The 24,754-nt window shown below is 45.6% G+C and overlaps 2 protein-coding genes across 2 annotated transcripts in view; one reads left to right on the top strand and one right to left on the bottom strand.

Annotated features, from left to right (window-relative positions):
* CLPB (ClpB family mitochondrial disaggregase) overlaps positions 1–24,754 on the top strand; it is a 183,775-nt gene that overhangs the window by 27,725 nt on the left and 131,296 nt on the right. The window lies entirely within an intron of this gene.
* On the bottom strand, positions 21,790–22,116 carry LOC136388872 (PAT complex subunit Asterix-like). Its single transcript, XM_066360681.1, has one exon. The coding sequence runs from the start codon at positions 22,114–22,116 to the stop codon at positions 21,790–21,792; it is 327 nt and encodes a 108-aa protein (XP_066216778.1).

The following is a 24,754-nucleotide window of genomic DNA, read 5'->3' as shown; positions in this document are numbered from 1 at the left end:
CACCATTGTTCGGAGTAGGGGTATATTTCTAGGGTTCCAGATTTTTCTGTTTCACGAGGGCAAGTTTCAGGGTTGGTGTGTAGGGTTAGGCAGATTTTTCCAGTTTTTTGATTGGCGAAGGTCTGCATGCGGTTCTGTAAGAAACTAGTGAACAAACGTAAGAGGCAGGGTCCAAAGGTTAGAAAAATAAATAGGAGAGTGAGTGGACCAATGAAAGGCAATAGTCAAGACACCCAGTTTGTGTGAAACCACTGATTCCATGTTTACGAATTCGCTGGGCTTCAGAGAGAGAGAGAGAGTATAGGAATAAGACAGGGAAGTGGCCAGTCCCCCTGCCCTTAGACCTACTTCTGTAGAGATTCCTAAAGCAATAAGAAGAGGAATTACCTGTACAGCTTGTTTGGTCCTAGATTGATGGGTAGTATACTAGGAATTGAAAGAGGCTCATGGGGTGGGATTAGGTTGACATTTGGGGTAAGATAGAGTAGGGTACAGGTTTCTAATTAGTAGGGAGACGCATATAGGTGTAATGCCGTTTTTCTACTTTAGCAGCAGTAGGAGTTGTCAGGATCATGGTGTGTGGACCTGTCCACGTGAAAGTCAGTCCTTGGGTGATGTACTGCTGGAAGCCCAATTGGACAGTCTTTGAACAGTTTGCTGAGTAACACCTGTAAATCCTGCAAGTACTTAGGGAAAGGGTGGTTACATTTCTACACTTTGCAGTTAGGGTTTAAGTCCTAGTGACCACTGCTTCTAGCTGGAATTAGCAGCAGGCCCCAGCCTACAATAGGCATGGGGCATTGAGACAAGAGTAATAAAGGAGTTGCTATACATTAAATACAATAACAAAATCAGACTGTCATTACCCACAGTAGAGATCTTCGAGGTATAAATAAAACTCAGATATTCAGACAAGGCATAGTAGATGGCCCTTGTGTTTACAAGAAATGAGATCAGTTTATCTGCTACTTGGAAGAAATACTTTAGGCTCGTGAACGATGTCCTTGGGCCTTCAGTGGCAATGCCCAGCATGCTGGACAACATCAGGTCACAGGTAGCTGGAGCAGGGCTAGAAGAGACTGAACCCTCCCTCCATGGAGCAAGGGAGAAGCTTACCTTCTCGTGTCCCTCTTTCCACAGCAGAAATGTGTCCCTTGGTGGGCCAGGAAGCCTGGCAGGCTTCAGTTCAATGACCTTTCTTTCCACTCTGGAGCAGGGCCCTGATGGAATTCTATAAAGCCCTTTAGGGCACTGGAGCCTTTAGAGCATATGCCAAAAGCTGGTATTTCCTGACTTTTGGGGGCCTTATTTACCTTTTCTGTTACCCCTTGGCCATTATAGACTTTAAAAGCCATGCTCAGAAGATCTCATTGAGGGGCTTGACTAAGAGAGCAAAATTGGGAATCCAGTGTCTAAAGAAGCCTGTTAGACCAAGGAAAGAAAAGATTTGATTTATGGTGGTAGGTGGTCGGAGACTGTGGAGGGTCTGAGTTAGATCTAGGGTGAGACCTCAGGTGGTGGGGTTAAGGTGATGCCCAGATAGACTACGGACTAAGAGTGAAGTTGAGCCTTAGCAGAGAAGACACGATATCACTTCATAACGAGGAAGTTAAGAAGGGTGGCGGTGTGTCTCCTTGAGGCAGGCAGGGAGGGGCTGCAGAAGAGTAGGTTATTTACATATTGTAAGAGAGTACTAGTTTCGAGATTGCATGCTGCTAAATTTTGAGCTAGTGCCTGCCAAAACAGGTGTGGGCTGTTTCTGAACCCCTGAGGTAAGACAGTCCATGTAAGTTGCTGGGTTGCATTAGTGTCCGGATCAGTCCAGGTGAATGCAAACAGAAAGTAAGAATCAAGGTGTAGAGGAATGGTAAAGAAGGCATTCTTGAGGTCTAGGACCGTGAAGTGAGTGGTGTTTGAGGGAATGTGTGACAGTAACTTGTAGAGATTAGGGACTACTAGATGGAGGGGAACTACTGCCTCATTGATTAGTTATAAGGCTTGTATGAGGTGATAAGCCCCTGAAGATTTTTGAACAGGAAAAATGGGGGTATTGCAGGGGGAGTCCGTGGGGATGAGTAAGCCTGGTTTAAGAGGCGGGTAATTATTGGTTTAAGGTCTTAGAAATAGACACAGTTACACTTTAAACAAAGACTTCAGATACACATTATGAATTAAGGAATTTAAATGAGTGTGCTTATGTCAATTAAAATTATACTAGAGATATTTTCTGACAAAGAGACAAAATATATTACTCACTCACACAGCTCAATAGACAAGTCTGCTTTCTTAAGCTTTTGAGATGGCAGGGAGTTGTCAGCATAAAGAGGAAGAAGAGAGAAAACAGATGGATGGACAATGTAGCAGCTGGATGGAAAAGAAGGAGGATTAGAATCTGCAGGAGGAGGAGGAAGAGATTAAAGTACTGGTGGTCAGAGGAGTCAAAAAGATTTAGAGCTAAAAAAAAAAAAAAGATTTAGAGCTCTGAGGAGAGGGGAGAGGACAAGGGGGAGAAGGGCATAACTATCTCTTTTTCCTGCAGGGGAGGAGAAAGAGAAACTGGTATTTGCAAGTGAATGAGAAACAGGATTCTGCAAAGGGAGGGGGCTTTCTGGAGGGGAGAGATTTGAGTGGAAAAGATTTGCAGAGGGACCAGAGAGGGGTGCCCCTGGGTGTCAGGCAGGAGGGGAAGAGAGTTGAGAGTCTGCAGAGAAGGAGAGATTGGGAGCGGAGGTTTTAGGTGAGGTTTCTTTGGCCAACAAAGAGCCTGCGTGTAGAACAAGTGGTACAGAAATTAAGGACAGGAGTGAAAGTAGAAGGAAGCCTGCACGTAAGGAATTTCAGAAGCTTTTCCATCCAGTGGCAAAAGTTGTCATGGTCTCTCAGAATATTGTAATCGAATGTCTCGTTTTCAGGCCTGTGGGAGTCGTTGTCTAGTTTATATTGTGGCCAGGCAGTATTGCAAAAGAAAATGAGTAGAAGACAGCCCAGCAGGGTTTGGTCACACAGCTTTTTTTTTTTTTTTTTTTTGTATTTTTCTGAAGCTGGAAACGGGAAGAGACAGTCAGACAGACTCCCGCATGCGCCCGACCGGGATCCACCCGGCACGCCCACCAGGGGCGACGCTCTGCCCACCAGGGGGCGATGCTCTGCCCACCAGGGGGCGATGCTCTGCCGAGACCAGTGCCACTCTAGCGCCCGGGGCAAAGGCCAAGGAGCCATCCCCAGCGCCCGGGCCATTTTTGCTCCAATGGAGCCTTGGCTGCGGGAGGGGAAGAGAGAGACAGAGAGGAAGGAGGGGGGGGGGTGGAGAAGCAAATGGGCGCTTCTCCTACGTGCCCTGGCCGGGAATCGAACCCGGGTCCCCCGCACGCCAGGCCGATGCTCTACCGCTGAGCCAACCGGCCAGGGCCTGGTCAGACAGCTTTGACTCCGAAGAGCCCAATGTGGAGATTAGTGATCTATCGAGGGCGTCCCCGCCTCCAATCACAATCTCAAAGGAGAAAGCTCTCCTGCAAATGTGGAGTTGTCCTGCTTAAGGGTCATCACCACCTAAGAAGGAGCTGAAAGAGAATGTGGAGGGATTTGGCTAGGCTCTTAGACTTTTGGAATGTGCTGTCCCTGGGACAGAAAAATGGCAAACCCCTCAAAATGTGAGGCTGACCAGAGAAAGCTGTCCGACGATGGATTAGGGATTTATGGGTCAAATTAAAGCCAACCGGGAGAGGGAAGGGAGAAACTCCTTACCTTTCTCTGGTCCAGCAGGGGTTCGGGACAGGGTCTGACTGCCGGTAGCTCAACTGCGCTCACATAGCTGAACAGAATCAGGGAGTTAGCCCGGGACGAGCTGCCACTGTCCACTGCTTCCTTAGTTGTAAGTTCGGCTGGCAAGGGGATCGTCCAGCCAGCCAGTACCCCGTTCCGGGTTTTGGCACCAGATGTAAGAATGAGATGGCACCCGAACACCAGATGTGCAGGCTTTATTAGAGGAGAAGGACCTGCCAGGGCACTTCTCTGGGAAGAAGGGCACCAAAAACAGACTGAGGCAAAATTTTATAGGGTTGGAGATAGCCTTGAGCCCGGGTGTACTGGTATGTTCGGCTTTCTGAATACTCCTGCTTCCTGATCCCCTCTGTCCCAGGGCCGATTATCCAGTAATTAGGGTGGGGTGAGGCAGCCAAGTGGCACAGCAAAAGGGCAGTCGTAATTCCTGGTAAATTCATGTATCTATCAGCGGCGACTACTGGCCATATACTCTTCAACTTGCTTTTAGCTAGAAAGTTTTAATTTCAGACCATCCTTTGTGGTTACTTTAGGTCTCTAAGTTTCTAAGGCCACCATGCAGGCCTCCCCTGGGCTTGTTAGGTTTAGTATGTGGCCCCTTTTCTGTCCCTACAGTCAAGCTAATGTGTTACTGGGCTTACAACATTTGCTTTAGCTGTTTTCCTCACAGTTCCTCTCTGTCTCTGTCCTGTTTGAAAAATCTTCTCAGAAGAAAAATCTCACTTTTGAAATTTTTTTTTTTTTTTTTTTTAGTGAGAGAGAGAGGGGCAGGAAAGGAGAGAGATGAAAGCATCAACTTATAGTTGCAGCACTGTAGTTGTTTATTGATTGCTTCTCATATGTGCTTTGACAGGAGTGTGGGGGGCTCCAACTGAGCCAATGACCCCATGCTCAAGCCGGCAACCCTGCACTCAACCTCGTGAGCCCACTCTCAAGCTGGTGACCTTGGGGTTTCAAACCTGGGATCTCAGCATCCCAGGTTGGTGCTCTATCCACTGTGCCACTAGTCAGACATGAACTTTGAGGCTCTTCTGCACCCTACTTTCTTCCCTCTCCACCCTCCTGAACAGGGGCTCCAGGCCCAAAGTCCTCCTAAGGCAGGGGTCCCCAAACTTTTTACACAGGGGGCCAGTTCACTGTCCCTCAGACCATTGGAGGGCCAGACTATAAAAAAAACTATGAACAAATCCCTATGCACACTGCACATATCTTATTTTAAAGTAAAAAACAAAACGGGAACAAATACAATATTTAAAATAAAGAACAAGTAAATTTAAATCAACAGACTGACCAGTATTTCAATGGGAACTATGGGCCTGCTTTTGGCTAATGAGATGGTCAATGTCTGGTTCCATATTTGTCACTGCTACCCGTAACAAGTGATATGATGTGCTTCCGGAGCCGTGACGTGTGCGTCCTGCATCACCGGAAGTAGTACGGTACGTGAGCTACGCCGCGCTTTGCGTAGCTGACCAATGAAAGGTGCCCCTTCCAGAAGTGTGATGGGCCGGATAAATGGCCTCAGGGGGCCGCATGCTGCCCACCGGCCATAGTTTGGGGACCCCTGACCTAAGGCAATAAATGGTTCTTTCCTTGTGTTTGTCAGTGGATCTGCCCAAGAGGCTTTTACATCACTGGAGGGGGTCCTGATGGTAAGGACTTTGGAGTTGGAGAAAACAAGGTGTGAATCAGAGCCATGTCATTTGCTAGCTCAGTGACCTTGGGAAAGTTGCCTAACCTCTCTAGCCTTAGAGTCTTCATCTTCAAAGCGGGATAATGATTGTCCTATTGACACTGTTGCTGTGAGTATTAAATAAGAAAATTAAATGAGAAAAATCACTTAGTGCTGTGCTTAGGACATACCAAATGCTCAGTACATTGTAGGTATTGTTATTGAGTGTTATTAATTACACAGGGGTTTGGCCCTATAATTAGTGAAGTACATTAAGGTAATGGAGAGAATTTCTGAATATTCAGTTTTAACTCTACATTTTTCCTTAAGCTGTTATTATGGGCATTCAGAAATCCCTAGACTGATGAACCACAGGGTAAATCTATATATTAAAGTGAAGCAAAAAAACCCCACACAGGCTGTTGTGTTTAGTTTTATTGTTTTTTTTAAGAACCTACATATATTCAGAGTTTTATTTAATGTTTATAGCATTATTTAATAACAATTTTTGTATATTAGTTTATATATTTATATATGTATTCAATATATTATAAAGCAGTATTTTAATAACTTATTACCTGATGATTATTGAATGCCTTTTTTGTGGCAGGCATTATGTGAACCTTTAATCACTAAATCTTCACAACTTTGCAAATAATGTACCTTTATTTAACAGATGATGAACAGAAATTTTGTTTGCTTAAGTAAATTACTCACTTGGAAGGGACCTACCACTTGTTTTTACAGATGAGGAATCTGTTAGGACTAAAACACAGAGAGGTTTGCCTGGGTTTCTGTTTCCTTTTAGCACTCTTCCCGGCTCGGGGATTTTTTCTAGCTAAAGGGAGAACCATTTCTGTCCGCTTACTGGGCGTCCACGAGGTTCCTAGAGATAAACTGTCAAAACTCCTTTTCACAGACACCCCTGCTCCCACACTTGCCAGCTAAACCTGGCCTTCCCCTCCGCTCCAAGAATCCCCATTCCTGTCAGACTTGGCTCTTCACTGTCCAAACATGCAGTTTACTAGGTCATTCCTACTTACGGCCTTCATAGTGCGTCCAACTCCACCCCTGTTGTTCTATCTAGATCCCATTTGTGCTTTATTGCTCCTCCTCTTTCAGAAAGCTCACCCTCACTAGTAGGAATAATTGTATTAAATACCCATTCTATGTGGGGCAGAGTACTAGATACTGTTTATTATCTTCATTCCTTGCTGCAGTATTGCAAAACAGTTTGTGTTATGTCTACTTTCTAGATGAGACAATTTGAAGCTCAGACAGATTTGGTGCTTACTACCTCACAACTAGTAAGTAGAAGAGCTGTGATTTAAACCAAGGCCCACATGAATCCGAAGTACCGTATTTCCCCATGTATAAGACACACAATTTTTCAAAAAATTTGGGGTCTAAAAACTGGGTGCATCTTATACAGTGGTTGTGGTATTTCAAATGCCATAGATGGGACTGAGGATGAGGCAGTATATGAAGATAGTGATTCATCATCAGACAGAGATGAGGACAAGCTAATGGATGGGAGTTTTGACAGTGATGAGTTGTATGAATTTTATGATGAATAAAACTTGAGTTCAATAACTTTATATAATACTTTTTTTTTTCAAATTTCGAGCCCCAAAATTAAGGTGCAACTTATACATGGGAGCGTCTTATACACAGGCAGCTATAGTATGTGCTTTTTTTCTCACTGTAGTTCACTGCTTGTTCAGCCTTAAAGTCTGAGGCACACTGTATCATGTTCAGTTTTCACCTCCTTACCTTCCTCCTTACTTGCTTCATGTTTCTGTCTCCTCACCTAGGCTGTGCTGTCACAACAAGGTGGATGGCATTTCCTCCTGCCTCCACCGTAGCTAGTCTTACAAGACTGAGTGGGCACTCAGAGGCCTATGGTATGGATAGAGTCTGGCTGGTTGATTGATTGGTTGAACGAAACCCTGTTTATTCTCTAGACTAGAGACTACTCAGCAGGAGGCTACAACAGCTGGTTAGGCTGACTGGTCTCCAGGATCCTCCATTCATGTGCATCAAGGCCCAGGAAGGTTGCATAAGAATCCTCTCTGAGGCTGAGCTGAGGCTTCCATCTCAATGCCTTTTGTTTGAGGGGATAGCTTCCAGGCCTCCTGGGATGTCTGTGTGTTTGACTAGCCTTTGCAGATGGACAGTGAGCAGGAACAGGGTATGAAGCACAGACAATTGGGGGAGGCCCCTGAATTCCCAGGGGTTCAGAGTCCAGCAAGCAGGGCAGGGTCTTTCCCAGGACCCATCAGGGCTTAGTCACAGGATTCCCACCCCCCAGTATGGGTCAGACAGGATCCACGGCACTTTTGTCTCTGGCCTTACTTTCTCTCCAGTACTTAGGTTCTCTCTTTAGATTCTCTGATGGGCAACATCCTGTCCTCAGTTGAGCACCTCTAGGTATAAGGCACTCTGCCTTCTGAAGGATAAAGAAACTGATTGATCAAGCATTCATCATTTATCCTTTCTTTTTCCTTTTGAGAGAGAATTCACATACCATAAAATATACCTTTTAAAGTGTACAATTCAGTTTTTAGTTTTTTATAAGATTATACAACCATCTCCACTGTCTAACTTAAGAACATTTTCATCACCCCGCCAAAGTAACCCAGTCCCATTAGCTGACTCCTCACATTCACTGCTGTGAGAATGTAAACCGGTACAGCCACTTTGGAAAACAGTCGGGCAGTTTGTTAAAATATTAAACATAGAGTTACCATTGAACCCAGTAGTTTCACTCCTAGGTGTCTGCCCAAGCAATATGGGAACCTACATTCACACAAAAACCTGTAGACCAGGGGTAGTCAACCTTTTTATACCTATCGCCCACTTTTGTATCTCTGTTAGTAGTAAAATTTTCTAACTGCCCACTGGTTCCACAGTAATGGTGATTTATAAAGTAGGGAAGTAACTTTACTTTATAAAATTTATAAAGCAGAGTTATAGCAAGTTAAAGCATATAATAATAATTACTTACCAAGTACTTTATGTCAGATTTTTGCTAAGTTTGGCAGAATAATCTTTATAAAACAACTTACTATAGTTAAATCTATCTTTTTATCTATACTTTGGTTGCTCCACTACCGCCCACTGTGAAAGCTGGAATGCCCACTAGTGGGCGGTAGGGACCAGGTTGACTACCACTGCTGTAGACGAATGTTCATAGGAACATAGGGATGTTTCCTTTTTTCGCCCTCACCCCAGACCCTGACAACTATTAAGCAACTTATTTTTTTCTATTTTATTTAGAAAATTAAATTTAATGGAGTGACATTGATCATCAATAAGAGTACATAGGTTTGCCTGACCAGGCGGTGGCGCAGTGGATAGAGCATCGGACTGGGATGCAGAGGATTCAGGTTCGAGACCCCGAGGTCACCAGCTTGAGTGCGGGCTCATCTGGTTTGAGCAAAAGCCTACCAGCTTGAACCCAAGGTTGCTGGGTCCAACAAGGGGTTACTTGGTCTGCTGAAGGCCCGCAGTCAAGGCACATATGAGAAAGCAATCAATGAACAACTAAGGTGTTGCAACGCGCAATGAAAAACTAATGATTGATGCTTCTCATCTCTCTCCATTCCTGTCTGTCTGTCCCTGTCTATCCCTCTCTCTGACTCACTCTCTGTCTCTGTAAAAAATAAATAAAATAAAATAAAGACTTTAAAAATACTTAAAAAAAAAAAGAGTACATAGGTTTCAGGTAAAGATTTCTATAGCATTTGAACTGTTGATTGCATTGTGTGCCCATTACCCAAAGTCAAATCATTTTCCATCACTGTGTATTTGTCCCACTTTACTCCCCTCCCCACGACCCCACCACCCCATCTCCGTCTCCCTGGTAACCACTTCACTTTTATCTATGTCCATGAGTCTCAGTTTTATATCCCACTTATATGTGAAATCATAGAGTTCTTAGCTTTTTCTGATTTACTGATTTCAGTTAGTATAATGTTCTCAAGGTCCATCTATGTTGTAAATGTCACTATGTCATCATTTCTTATGGCTGAGTATTGTATGTATGTACACATTGTATATCTGTACCACATCTTCTTTATCCAATCTTCTATAAAGAGACTCTTTGGTTGTTTCCATGTCTTGGTCACTGTGAATAATGCTACAGTGAACATGGGGCTGCAGGTGGTAAGTAAGTTTCTATCTCTGGATTTGCCTGTCTGAACATTTTATACAAATGGAATTATCCAATATGTGGTCTTTTGTGTCAGACTTTCACTTAGCATAATGTTTTCAAAATTCATCATGTCTAGAAGGTGCTTCTAGACATTCATCAGTACTTCATCAGTACTTCATTTTTGTGGCTAATAATATTTCTTGTATAGATATACCACATATTAGTTATACAATCATCAGTTGATGGGCATTTATGTTTTCAATTTTTGGCCATTACAAGTAATGCTTTGTGAACATTCCTCTGTTACTATGAACATTTATGTGTAAGTTTTTGTGTGAATGTATGTTTCCATATCTCTTGAAAAGGTATCTAGAGCTACTTGGCCGTGGAACTGTTGGTACTATGGTAACTCTAATGTTTAACATTTTGAGGAACTGCCAGACAATTTTCCAAAGTGGTTGCACCAGTTTACATTTCACAGCAGTGAATGTGAAGAGTCTGATTTCTCCACGTCTTTGTCAACATTTGTTATTGTCTATCTTTTATTATAGCCATCCTAGTTAGTATATGTGAAGTGATATCTTGTGTGTGTGTGTGTGTGTGTGTGTGTGTGTGTGTGTGTTTGACAGAGAGAGAGAGTCAGAGAGAGGGACAGATAGGGACAAACAGGAAGGGAGAGAGATGAGAAGCATCAGTTCTTTGTTGCAGCACCTTAGTTGTTCATTGATTGCTTTTTCATTGATTGCTTTCTCATATGTGCCTTGAAAGGGGGAGCTGCAGCAGAACGAGTGACCCCTTGCTCAAGCCAGCAACCTTGGACTCAAGCCAGCAGCCTTGGGCTTCAAGCCAGCGACCTTTGGACTCAAGCCAGTAACCTTGGGGTCATGTCTATGATCCCATGCTCAAGCCAGCGATCCTGCACTCAAACTGGCGACCTTGGAGTTTCGAATCTGGGTCCTCCATGTCTCAGTCGAACGCTCTATCCACTACACCAGTGGTCCCCAACCTTTTTTGGGCCATGGACCGGGTTAATATCAGAAAATGTTTTCACGGACCGGCCTTTAGGGTGGGACAGATGTATCATGTGACCGAGACAAGCGTCAAGAGTGAGTCTTAGACAGATGTAACAGAGGGAATCTGGTCATTTTTAAAAAATAAAACACAGCCCTGGCCGGTTGGCTCAGCGGTAGAGCGTCGGCCTAGCGTGCGGAGGACCCGGGTTCGATTCCCGGCCAGGGCACACAGGAGAAGTGCCCATTTGCTTCTCCACCCCTCCGCCGCGCTTTCCCTCTCTGTCTCTCTCTTCCCCTCCCGCAGCCAAGGCTCCATTGGAGCAAAGATGGCCCGGGCGCTGGGGATGGCTCTGTGGCCTCTGCCCCAGGCGCTAGAGTGGCTCTGGTCACAACATGGCGACGCCCAGGATGGGCAGAGCATCGCCCCCTGGTGGGCAGAGCGGCGCCCCTGGTGGGCGTGCCGGGTGGATCCCGGTCGGGCGCATGCGGGAGTCTGTCTGACTGTCTCTCCCTGTTTCCAGCTTCAGAAAAATGAAAAAAAAAAAGAAAAAACAAACAAACAAAAAAAATAAATAAAAAATAAAAATAAAAAATAAAACACCATTCAGACTTAAATATAAATAAAATGGAAATAATGTAAGTTATTTATTCTTTCTCTGTGGACCGGTACCAAATGGCCCACGGACCGGTACCACCGGTACCGGTCCACGGCCCAGGCATTGGGGACCACTGCGTGGTCAGGCTCTTATTGTGGTTTTGATTTGCATTTCCCTGATGGCTAATGTTGAGCATCTTTTTATATGCTGATTGGCCATTTGTGCATCTTCTTTGGCATTTATTCATCCTTAAGGCATATGTCCTGTTGGGCATTGAGGAGCATAAAAATGTATCATGATGACCTTTGCCTTTCAAGGAACTTACCATCTGGTAAGAAAATTGTAATTAGAACATATTGAAAGTTAAGGATTCATAGGCAAGGTGGCATTTAGTCTGGGCCTGGGGTTAGGTAGTATTTGGATACAAGGAGCTTGGTGGAAAGACATTCTAGGTAATTGGGGAAATGAAAGCAAAGCCATTTTGTAATTAGAAAAATATTTTATTTTGTGATGAATTCTGAATCAGTACAGGGTGGAACAAAAGAAGGCTTACAGTTGTTCATATAGAAAATTTACAATAATTATAAATAACAATACAAGAATAAACTTTCGTGTACTCACAACTATACACCTACTTTTACCCCACCCTGTATCTCTAAGAGCACCTGGCATATAGCATTTGATGCATGGGCTGCTGTTATGTAGCTGGATCCCTCTACAACTCCCTCTTTGGTCCCCACTTTGTCCTCTAGGACTATACTGCTCCCTTTTCCTGTTCCAGACCTTTAAATATTAGAAGACAGAGCTCCAAACCAAATAAGTAAGCCTTGGTTTCCTAAACTGTGGTTTCATGCCTTCTCCCAATCTTAGTCTTTGTGTTTGTGTGTATGTGTGTGTGAGAGAGAGAGAGAGTGAGAGAGAGAGACAGGGACAGACAGATGGGAAGGGAGAGAGATGAGAAGCATCAACTCATAGTTTATCACCTTTGTTGCTCATTGATTGCTTCTCATATGTACCTTGACTGGGGGGCTCCAGCCAAGCAAGTGACCCCTTGCTCAAGCCAGTAACCTTGAGCTCAAGCCAGCAACCTTTGGGCTCAAGCCAGTGACCATGGGATCATATTTATGAGCCCCCGCTCAAGCTCATAACCTCGGGGTTTTGAACCTGGGCCCTCAGCATCCCAGGCTGATTGCTCAATACCCACTGCGCCACTGGCTAGGCAGGCCCTAGACATTTTCTAATGAAATAACCCCAAAGTTGTGGTGCTTCTTCTGAATTCCAGTGTTGCATGACTATTATTGTGAGGAGCAGGACAGGGATCCCCTTTGTTAAAGATTTTATGTTTCTGCCTGACCAAGTGGTGGTGCAGTGTATGGAGCGTCAGACTGGAGCACAGAGGACCCAGTTCAAAACCCCGAGGCGAGGTCACCAGCTTGAGCACGGGCTCATCTGGTTTGAGCAAAGTTCTCCAGCTTGAGCCCAAGGTCGCTGGCTTGAGCAAGGGGTCACTCAGTCTGCTGGAGCCCCCCCCCTCAGGGCACATATAATAAAGCAATCAATGAACAAATAAGGTGCTGCAATGAAGAATTGATGCTTCTCATCTCTCCCTTTCTGTCTGTCCCTATCTGTCCCTCTTTCTGTCTCTGTCACACATACACACACACACTAAAATAAATAAATAAAGATTTTTTGATTCTGTTAACATGGCCTGAACTTGTATTAGCTTTCTTGGCAGCTTCCTTGCTCCCAGATTTTGTTAAGCTTGCAGTCAGCCCAGCCTTCTGAGAAATAGGGCTTCTTGTACTTCTGTAACTTTTTGATTGGATTTGTTTGCCAAGCTTGTTTTAACCTAAAGGCAAGATCATTTTAAAGGATTGTATTGCCATGTGACTATGAAAATGGTTGAGGTAGTATGGAGACCACTGTAAAGAAGGAAGAGGAGGAGGAGGAGAAGGAGGAAAGAAGAAGGAGGAGGAGGAGGAAAGAAGAAGAAGGAGGGGGATGAGAGAGGGAGGGAGGGAGGGAGGGAGGGAGGGAGGGAGGGAAGGAAAGAAAGAAAGAAAGAAAGAAAGAAAGAAAGAAAGAAAGAAAGAAAGAAAGAAAGAAAGAAAGAAAGAAAGAAAGAAAGAAAGAAAAAAGAAATGGATTGGACTTTCTTCATCTTGAGTCTAGGAGAAGGTCTTTTCAAGGGGAGGTTCTAGAAAGGAGTACTAATCAAAGAGTATCTCCCATCCCTCAAATAACCTTTCCATTTAAAGCTTTTCCTTATCATTTTCTGTCAGTTGGTTAGTCCCATCAGATACTTGTCATATGCTGGCCACAGGCTTATATAGAAAACAAGGGATATGTGCCCTCGAAGGTAGTGTGGTTCAGTAGAGGGAGCATGGGTTCCTGTTCCAGGCTGCCACTTACTGACCATGTAATCTTAAGCAAGTCAGTTACCCTCTGTAAGACTCAGGCTCCTCTAATCACAGTATCAGATGGGCTCATATATGTCAAGTGCCAGATGCATAGTAGGCTACTCAAGAAATGTGCGCTTTCTGAACACCATTCAAGAGTTTGCAGGACACGAAGAGCCAAGCATGCTCTGCGCTTAACGACCCTGTACAAACAGCTCTCAGAGCAACTATGATACTTAAAAGCACTTATTTATGTACTTACTTGTCCCATTTCCCTACCCCCAGTTCAAACTGGAAGCTCTTTATGGGCAAGGACCATGTCTGATTAATTCAGTGACCAGCACAAAGTCTGGCTCTAAGAAGAGGCTACCTAAGTTTTGTTAATGAAATGAACCTGAATTAATGAAGGCCAAATCTTTGTCCCCAGTGTTTTGGGGGCCAGGTATTATGGTTGGCTTTGGACAATCCTTTCTTTACTGAAAATCTCACGAAGTCTGGAGCCTGGCATTGGTAACTCACATGCCAACACTATTTAAGAAGTTTGAGCCACCTCTGTGTCTCATTGCCACAGTGTAACAAGCTTCCTGGCAATTAGCCAGCTGCCCAGCTGTCCTGTGAAACCACCTAGAGTCCTCTGTCGAGCCAGTAGGTGGCACCCATGGCCCTTTCCCACACTTCAGCTGTCTAGACAGCCTTTCTGTCTTGTCACCAAGGCAGCTATTGCCTGAGATGCAGAATATAGCCCTGGGCATAGTTACCCAGATGAGGTTGCTCTTGGCCACCCTTTCCCCTTTCTGGCCTTGTATTGTTGGTTTCTGTGTTTTGTTGAATCTCAGCCATTGTGCACACTGCATAGGGAAGCAATGTTTCCCATAGAGGATCCCAGGAGATCATTAGGGGAATCTACTTCTGGCCATTCTGGCATAGCCGATGCCTCTGACTCCAGGAAGTTATTCCTGTGGCTCTGTTCCTATGACCTAACCAGTCTCATGAGAAGTTTGTGGAATGAATGGATGAATAATAAAAAGTAGATCCTCAAATAATTGTTATCCAAATTGAAGGACTTTCTATAAACTAGCCTTACTCTGCAAAAATATCAATATTATGAAACTCCCATAAGGCTGATGAGTTATTCTAGATGAAAGGAAACTGAAGACACATGCAATGCTTTATTTCAATATTGATCCCATCTTATATCTACATCAGGGGGTGGGGGATTGCTATGAAAAATCTTACTGGGATAATTGAAAAAATTTGAATATGGCTAAATATTAGATAAAAGTATTTTATCAGTGTTAACTGTTCCAAGTTTTATCATTATTGGTTAGTGGCTATGTAAGAGAATGTTCTTGCATTAGAAAATATGTACTAAGTATTCAGAAGAAAAGGGGCATAATGTCTGAAACGAACCCTCACTTGGTAAGGGAAAAATAAAAATGAGTGGTAAAGCACATGAGGCAGACCATAACAAGAATCTGAGTAAAGGATCTCTGAGGTGTTTTTTGGTGCTATTTTTGTACCTGTTTTGTAATTTTCAAAATAAGAAGTTAAAATGTAATCTATACACTTCAGTATTGCTAAATTCCTGGCAGAAACGGTAAGAGAGATGGGACAAAGAATGGTTACCCCAGCATTGGACTTTATTCTGTTTAATTCAGCAGTATTCATTGAGGTTCTGATAAAGCTCCTCCACTGTGTGTGCCTTTGAACAAATAGAACCGTAGTAACAATGACAACTAACATTTGGAAAATGTAAGTTTTCACATACATTATTTTCTTTGGCCATCTCCGCAGTCTTGTTAGGTAGGTCTGGCAGGCTAGTAAGGTGAGATGACTGAGGTTCAGAGAAGGTAACGTGACCTGCCCTCAGTCACACTTCCTGGAAGAGACAGGTGCAGGCTCCTATCTGGATCAGTCTATTCCAAAGCTGATGCTTTCTGAACCTCCTCCATATCTGTGTGCATAAAAGGAAGAATTGGACCTGACTAGGTGGTGACACAGTGGATAGAGTGTCGGCCTGGGATGCTGAGGACCCAGGTTCGAAACCCCTAGGTTGCTGGCTTGAATGTGGGCTCACCAGCTTGAGCATGGGGTTGCTGGCTTGTGCGTGGGATCATAAACGTGACTCCATGGTTGCTGGCTTGAACAACGGATCACTGGCTCAGCTCCCATACCCCCCCACTCCCCCCCCCAACTGGTCAAGGAACATATGAGAAAGCAATTAATGAACAACTAAGGTGCTGCATCTATGAGTTGATGCTTCTCATCTTTCTCCCTTCCTGTCTGTCTCTCACTAAAAAAAAAAAAAAAAAAAAAAGAATGGGGAAGGATTGAATTGGATTGATGTTTGCAGATCATTCTTCAAGTCCGGAAATTTTACAGTGTGACTGCACTTGTAGGTGCTGTATAAATGCCAGTTCCTCTCCCCCATCCCTGTCCATCCACTTCCCTTTCAAGTAGTCTGGGCATGACATTGCTGGAATAGGCCAATTCACTGGGAGAACTTCTGGAGAGCTTCCTAGAAGAAGGGTCTTGAGCCAGTTCAAGTAACAAATGCAAAAGATGCTTGAGAGCCTGACCAGGCAGTGGCTCAGTGGATAGAGTGTTGGACTGGGATGCATAAGACCTAGGTTCGAGACCCCGAGGTCGCTAGCTTGAGTGCGGGCTCATCTGGTTTGAGCAAAGCTCACCAGCTTGGACCCAGAGTCCCTGGCTCGAGCAAGGGGTTACTCAGTCTGCTGAAGGCCCATGGTCAAGGCACATATGAGAAAGCAATCAATGAACAACTAAGGTGTCGCAACAAAAAACTGATGATTTTTTTTCCTTTTTTTTTTTTTTTTTTTAAAGATTTTATTTATTGATTTTTGAGAGGAGAAAGTTGGGGGGTGGGGTGGGTAGCAGGAAGCAGGAAGCATCAACTCAGGATTGCTTCTTGTATGTGCCTTGACCAGGCAAGCCCAAAGCTTCGAACCAGCGACCTCAGCATTCTGGGTTGTTGCCTTATCCAATACGCCACCACAGGTCAGGCAAAACTGATGATTGATGCTTCTCATCACTCTTCGTTCCTGTCTGTCTGTCCCTATCTATCACTCTCTCTGACTCTCTCTGTCTCTGTAAAAAAAAGAGATACCTGAGAGGCCTTATTTCTGTGGAGTTAGAGCCCCAGGACGTTGCCTGAAGTGGCTGGCCAGACTGCGGTCTGAAGCAGCCTTTTCTCCTTTGCCTACCCCTCCCAGCCCAGGCCTACTGGGTAGATAAGGCACAGATGGAGGCTGTATGTGGATTCTAGCCCCGGGCGCCTTGCCTCTGCTCAGACAGCCTGGCCTGGTGCTGTTATTACTGTAAACAGGACCTTCTGCGAGGCTCCAGCCAGGGTCCTATTGCCCAGATAGTGATCGTGATTGAGTCTGCATGGCTCACTGCTTCCAGGCCTCTGATTGCAGGTGGGACAGGGCTCCCTACCCGTCAGCCCCCTGCTCAGCTGCAGCTGAGGGCTGGTTCATGCAAAGCATCCGGAAATCAGTTGGAACAATGCACGATTGAAGTTCAGTGACCTCTTTGTATTGATTGGTCCTAAAGGAGGAGGAAGAAAAAACAAGTGGTAACTCCCTCCTGTGAGTAGGCAAGCTGGTTAGCCAGAATAATTCAGAACTGCCCCATGTCCCTGTGTGGGATTCTCTTCCTTCCTCCCGCACACAGCAAGCCTAAACAGTTATCTTTTCTTTGAAAGTCTTGCTGATGTCCATGTTTGCTAGAAATCCACTTCTCAATTTTGATGCTACATATGGTTAGAATCCTAAGACTTTAGAACTGGTAGGGACTTGAGAAATCACTTAATTCAGTTCCCTTACTTTGCTACAGAGAAAAGTGAGATTCAAGAGAATTATCCAGGATCACACAGCTAGTTACTGAGAAAGCGGTGATTGGAATTCATAGCCTCTAGCCCAGGCCTGTGTCTAAGTGTCCTTGGCCCTGAAAGTAAGAACCTGCATCTACACCCTCCCACATATACACAGGAGCCTAAGTTCTTTGAAAAAGTCAGGCATAAAACACAAGACAGACATATTGGTGAGAGATTTGTGTAAGAAAGTGCTGCAGACATTCATTGGGTCAGCCCCTGGGCCCTCTGGTGAGCTGGTCTCTGTGCCTGCACCAGGAGTGAGGAGACAAGGCATGTTATCTGATACAGGTTAGCAGAGGCACTGTGGAAGCATCAAGGCTGTCTTAGGGGAGGCTTCATAGAGGAAGAAAGAATGTTTTATTTTTTCCTAAGAAAGTATTGTTTTTTAAAAAAATGTAATAGTATGTTCATTGTTCCAAAAAGAAACCCCCACAAAACTTCAAACAGTGCAGAAGTGTTCACAGCAGGAAGTGAGTATGACTCCCTCATCACCCCATCCCCATTAGAGGTAATCACTGTTGCTTGCTTGTTTGGTCTGTAGCCTTCAGAATACTCCTGTATCCCTGAGAGATTGGAGCTGCTTTGTTTTCCCCCTTGATTTGTTATTCTTCTGTGGGAATCCTCAGCTCTTGGGCTAAGGAACCTTTATTCTCCTGCAGCCCTTGCCTGGGAATTTGAAACCATTTATCTATCAAACCACAAAAAAATTTGAGGACTTATGTTCCGAGTTTTATGTATACCTTTCATATAGCCTGTGTCCTTAAATGGGTAGATTCTAAGTGGAAAATGGTAATGAGAATAGCACAGGTTTTTCTATTTGTACATTTATTGCATGCTAAGTATTTTTAAATATTTTGTCTCATTGTCTCTTCATGGTACCCCTGTATGATATATGGAGTAGGGCTGACAGGGTCTTCTGTGTTTTTCATCAGATGTGGAAACAGGCTCAGAGAGCAGGAGCTGTCACTGAGATGAAGGGACTAAGTGAGGGTCAGAGAGGCTATGTCACCCATTCATCCACAGCTACCCACCCAGTAAGTGCCTGAGCCTGTGTTTGAACTGAGGTCTCTCATACTTATATTCCTGTCCTCCTCTACTGCTTGCAAGCTGTACAAGAGCTGGGATTCAGCTCTGAACTGCTAGTGTGGTCTCCTCTCCATCTACCATCCTGGGTCATCCCCAATTAGTGTCACCCACCACTGCCCTGCCAAGCAGGAGACCTAGTTCATTAGGGAAGGGCCTTCCACAGTCTAGAGTGAGCCCAGAAAGGCCTGCAGTGCCCACCCCCACTCCCAGCCCCTGGACACAAGCTGCTCTGCCCTAAGTGGCAACCTACATTAAGCATTCCACTCATCATCTCAGGGATGATGGAATCCTAACCTTTTCGGAGACACCGTGCTTTGTCACAAGCATTGCTCTTTTTAAAAGAGATTAATTTACTTGCCGCATTTGTCCATTGGTGAAAATCACAGGGAAGAGCAAGGGTGGCTTTCTTAGGCCTAAGAGGCCCTTTCAGCTACTCTCAGCAGGCAGCCATGCGCCCAGCTGGGCCAGGACTTTGAAATGATTGCCCTCAGGGCATTCACTTGCAAAGTAACAAAATGAAATGGAGGAGACCTGGGTTTCTGAAATCCTAACTTTTGTGGCTGCTGTCCATACAGAGGGGAAGCAGGGAGGGTGCCCCCCTAGCTCCTAAAGAAGAAAAGTTGTTTGTAGTTGGGCTAGTTTGTGGTAGTGTTTGTTTCTTCTGTTCCTCCCATGATCTACCAGGTGTCACCACTCCTGTCGATCTCTTAATCCTTACAACCACCTTACACAATGGGGATTAATATCCCCCATTTCACAGTAAGTGACAGAGCCAGAATCTGAACTCCAGCCTTTGAATTCCAGGGTCATTGCTTTGTCCATGATACCTCAGCCCTAAAGCTGCAAAATATGATTCCCAGGAAGGAAGCTGGGCAGGGCCCAAAGCTGCAGCGTCACTGAAGAACACTAAGATTTTTCTCCTTGGAATGATCCCTCAGGTTTATGGAGCTCTTGCCCTCAGATTGCACTGTCACCTCCTAAAACCCTAGTGGGCCTATGAAGACACTGAAGCTTAGAGATGACATATCTTTTCAAGGGTGTGAGTAGGAGTGGGCCAAATTGGAACTAGAACCCAGGTCTCCTGACTCTAACCTGTGTTCTTTCTGCTCTAGTAACTGAAAAGATTAGCAAGTTTGGAGAAGCCCTCTCTCCCAGCAATCCCACCTCTTAAAAGAAAATCCTGCAATGGATAGGAAAGGAGATCCCAGAATGTTAACATGCATATAGGTAGCTCAAAATTGTTGGTAATCGGAGACATGAAAATTAAACAATAGTGTGAGGACCTTTACATCTATTAGACTTGCATTGATTTGGAAGCTGGCTACTTCTAAGTATTGGCTGCGAGAGTGGTGCACAGGAACACCCCTGCCCTGCCAGTGGGAGAGTGCATGGAACAGCTATCCTGGAGAGCCCCGGCACTATTAGTCAGATGAAGTAATGTGAACCCTATAATGCAGGCATCCCGCTCTGAGTATATGCCGCAGGGAAATACACAGGTCCAAAAGGGCACATGTAAGAGGAGGTTCTTTGAGCATGGCTCTTGGTGATCAGGGGATGGGAGAGCGGAGAGGGAAAATCTGATTGGATGTGTCCTGGAGAGTTATGTAGCAGTTAAAAAGGTGGAATTGTATACTTAGCAGTATGAGTGTATCTTAAAGTGCAATACCATAATTTGTGGGGAAAAAAGTAATAAGCAAATATATATACACATATACAAAAGGAAAACCTGGTTGGCTTGGGTCCTGGGAAGCAAGAACCTCCTCTCTCTCGTCTCCATGTCAGTAGCTAGCATGTGGCTGGGTACAGTGTGTGCGAATGCACATGAATGTTGATTAAATGACCAAAGTCGTGCCTACAACCAGCCTGGTGAATTACCTAAGTGCTCCTGTGTGACCCTGTCTCAGAACCTCTGGGTATTGGCTGATCTGCCTTTACCAGTCTGAGACCAGAACACTTTGTTTCCTCAAAGGGATAGGACTAGAGTATGGTGGCAGACAGCAACCACCTGTATTGAATACCTGCTGCATATGCCAGGCACTGGGCTACAGTCACTGTAAATTAGAGATTATCGTCCCTATTGGATAGGTGAGAAAATAGAGAATTGATTTGTTAAGGGTTATCCAGCTGGACAAAAATTAGAGTTCAGGTCTAACTTCCTCTAAAGCCCTTCATTCATCCTTTTCTTTTTGTTATACTACACTCAGCCCTCGGGACTGAAGGAGGGGGAGCTGTCTCAGTCTTCTTTCTTCAGCCCTGTCTCCAGAGCAATGCTGCTTTCAGAATTCTCTGTGCCCGGCCAGGCTGGGGATCATAGGTCACTGACCCACTAAAGGCATGAGGGACTTTGGCTGCACTGTTTCCTCTGTACATGCTCTGCTTTCTCATTTCTCTCTCTGCCCTACCTCATCTCCCGGCTTAGGGCTATGTTAGAGCAGTTTCCATACTAGTCTCCTTGTCCCCATTTTCTATCCTCTCTCCTTTCAAATTCAGCCTGCTTAGGCTATTAAGTTAAATTTTTTTTTTTTTTTTTGTATTTTTCTGAAGCTGGAAACGGGGAGAGACAGTCAGACAGACTCCCGCATTCACCCGACCGGGACCCACCTGGCACGCCCACCAGGGGGCGATGCTTTACCCACCAGGGGGTGATGCTCTGCCCCTTCGGGGCATCGCTCTGTTGCGACCAGAGCCACTCTAGCGCCTGGGGCAGAGGCCAAGGAGCCATCCCAGCGCCCGGGCCATCCTTGCTCCATTGGAGCCTCGGCTGCGAGAGGGGAAGAGAGAGACAGAGAGGAAGGAGAGGGGGAGGGGTGGAGAAGCAGATGGGTGCTTCTCCTGTGTGCCCTGGCCTGGAATTGGACCCGGGACTTCTGGACCCCGGACCAGGCCGACGCTCTACCACTGAGCCAACCGGCCAGGGCCTAAGTTAATTTTTGATATATATTTTTGGCCAGAAAGCAAAATTTTATTAACTGATTTCAACAAGAAAATGAGTGGATACACCTAGAAACATAGACAGAAAGCAGGAGGCGTAGGCCTAGGGTATTCCCCTCTCTGACCCAGTAGAAACGGGACCCCAGGGAAAAGTCCAGGTTCCTTCCATCCAGCTGAGCCCTGCGGAGCAGCTAAGGATCAGCCCTGGAGGGTGGTGGATAGAGGGATCCAGGATATGACCCCTCGAGGCTGACATCACCAAGGGGGAGCCATGGGCTGAGGGTTCTGCAGATAGGACATTATTACCACGGCAGAGATAGACAGCATGAATGATGGACTCATCATTTGCTTAGTGTGCTCAGAGCTCCAGGAGTTGGCGAAGCTGGTAAAGAAGCGGTAGACAGCAGCCCAAGCACACCACATCAGCTTGAGCCTGAGGCTGCACATGCCTGAGATCATGCCGAGTAGGTTCATGTAGTCCGGGGTCGGGTCATCCAAGGCTGGATTACACTCGCTGGGTGGCAGCTTGTACCTCCGTACTTTGTTCGGCTTCCGTGGTTCTGACATATTGTTAGTGGACATAGCTAGTTGGAGGTCATGCCTCTTCTGCTGTGGGATTGCCATTTCCAGTGTCAATTTTGTCATTTATTTTGCCCCAAAACCTTCAATGACGACCCTGCTGCCTGTGGTGAGAGTCTAAGGAATGGCAGATAGGTTCCTCTCTGTTGCCAGCTTCAGTTGCTTGGTTGTGGTTGATGGGAACCAGTGTTGAGGAGGATTCTGAGGCTCTTTCAAAGGCTCCATAGGAAAGAACTGCTTGTAGAAATTTGTTATTTCTGACCTAGATGCAGGAGTGTCGGACAGTAGCACGTGTACCAGGCATTTGTCAAGTCTTAGTATTGGGTTTTTAGCCTAGGGTCTTGTATTAATTTCGTGAGGACCTGTGAGCCTCTGAACATCGTATTTTTTTAAAATTGGAGAGGGGAGGGTGAAGTGATATGTGTGCGCTTTTCTGGAGAGAGTCATCAGCTTTAATCATACTCTTAAGAAGCACATGGCTCAAAAAAGGTTTATGCCCACTGCCTTGGCCTCCTAGCTTGGGTTTTGAGGCCTGTTATAGGGCCTGCATACCTCAGCAGCTCTGTTTCTCTGCTGTGAACTCTCACCCAGATGGATCTACCTGATGGTCCCTGAACATACCTTCCCATTGCTTCCCTGCTGCTGCAGAGATGCCCGTTCCTTTTGTCTTCACTGCCGTGCACTTCCTCCCTTGTTTCTAAACTGTTGCTGTTCTTCAAGACACAATTCAAGTCTTGCCCTAGAAAAACCTCTTTGATTTGGTCCTGATATTCTAGTCTTCTGGACTGGGGATTAGCAAAGTGAGGTAATTCTGATCAGAATTACAGTTAGGATCAAGACTCCCATTTCTCAACACTCAGAACCCTGTGCTTTCCACAGCACCAGTTGGCCTGCAAACTAGGGAAAGTATGTACATTAGAATAGAGATTTTGTGCAAAGAGATTTTTTTTCTTGTCTCAGAAAACTCATCCCCTGGTTTTTTAGGTTCTTTAACATTCTTTTTTTTTTTTTTTTTTAAGCTGGAAACGGGGAGAGACAGTCAGACAGACTCCCGCATGCGCCCGACCGGGATCCACCCGGCACGCCCACCAGGGGCGAAACTCTGCCCACCAGGGGGCGATGCTCTGCCCCTCCGGGGTGTCGCTCTGCCATGACCAGAGTCACTCTAGCGCCTGGGGCAGAGGCCAAGGAGCCATCCCCAGTGCCCGGGCCATCTTTGCTCCAATGGAGCCTTGGCTGCGGGAGGGGAAGAGAGAGACAGAGAGGAAGGAGGGGGTGGGGGTGGAGAAGCAAATGGGCGCTTCTCCTATGTGCCCTGGCCGGGAATCGAACCCGAGTCCCCCGCACGCCAGGCTGACGCTCTACCGCTGAGCCAACCTGCCAGGGCCTCTTTAACATTCTTGGCCATAGAAAATTGTTCCTGCATAAAAGAAGTTTAACAGTATGTGATAAGAGGCCCAGAAGAAATCCTCCAAAGTAGACATGAGAGGTAGGGGTTTCCCAGCTTCTTCAGACTCTTTCCCCTTACATTTTATGCCCCAGTCATGCCAAATCTCTTTCAGGCCCTCATATATTCCATGCTGTCTTCTCTGGGTATCTTCTCTGAGTGTTCGACCTGGAACACTCCTTCCCCTCCCTCACCCTCTTTTGTCTGGCTAGGTCTCTATTATCACTTCCTCAGAGAAACTTTTCGGTCACTAAGACTGGATTAGCATGTCAGTCTTAAGCTCAGGCTCCCTGGCTTGAGCCCAAGGTTGCTGGCTTGAGCAAGGGATCAGAGGCTTGGCTTGAGCCCCCCCCCCCCCCCATCAAGGTACAGATGAGAAGCAATCAGTGAACTAAAGTGATACAACTATGAGTTGATGCTTCTCATCTCTGCCCCCCCCCCCCCAAACTCTCACTAAAAAAAAAGACTGTTAGGTTTCCTGGTTGTGTACCTGCAACCTGTGGTCCCATTCATAGCACTCATCCGGTGTATAGGTTTGTGCTTGTTGGTCTGTCTCCCCCTCAAGCCTTGTGTCTTTCCATCCTCCCAAGCCTTGGTCAACTGCTTGCTTAAATAGCACAGAGGTTTTATTAGGCTTGGTAGAGGAGTATATACTACCAAGAATGGTGCTAGGACTAAACCCCAAGTCTGGACTCTCTTCCAGTGTCCTTTCGTCTAGAACTCAGTAAAGAGTAGACAGCCTCCCAGTTCTTCCAAACACCCTCCCTCCATTCCTCATAAACAGATCCTGCCTTGTTGGTGAATCACTCTTAAAATGTGGTCTCCCTCTTTCCTGGCCTCCTGTAGCCCTTCTGGTGGGAAACCACACACTACAGGCTTTGGTTTCCTACTGTCCTGAGTCCTCCCCCACAACTAAGTTATAAACTTCCCTAGAGTAGACCCCATGCCTTCTCCTCACCCCCATCCCAGACTCGAGCACAGGACCCAGCATATATTATGGATTTGCTGAAGTCACTTTAGTCTTTTGTGTTCTGTGTGACAAGGAACCAGGGTTAGACTAGAGGAAGAGTGGTGAAATGAGAAGGATTCAGGCTGCAGAGCCATTATCGACCTGGGTTCCAGTCACTGTCTTGCCCCTTTACTAGATTTGTGACCTTCAGCGAGCCATTCACCGCACTGAACCTGTTACCTCAT

This window comes from Saccopteryx leptura, chromosome 1, assembly GCF_036850995.1.
Source record: "Saccopteryx leptura isolate mSacLep1 chromosome 1, mSacLep1_pri_phased_curated, whole genome shotgun sequence".
NCBI classification, from domain to species: Eukaryota; Metazoa; Chordata; class Mammalia; order Chiroptera; family Emballonuridae; genus Saccopteryx; species Saccopteryx leptura.
The sequence above is the reverse complement of the archived record's forward strand: the minus strand, read 5'-3'. Positions and strand labels throughout refer to the sequence as shown.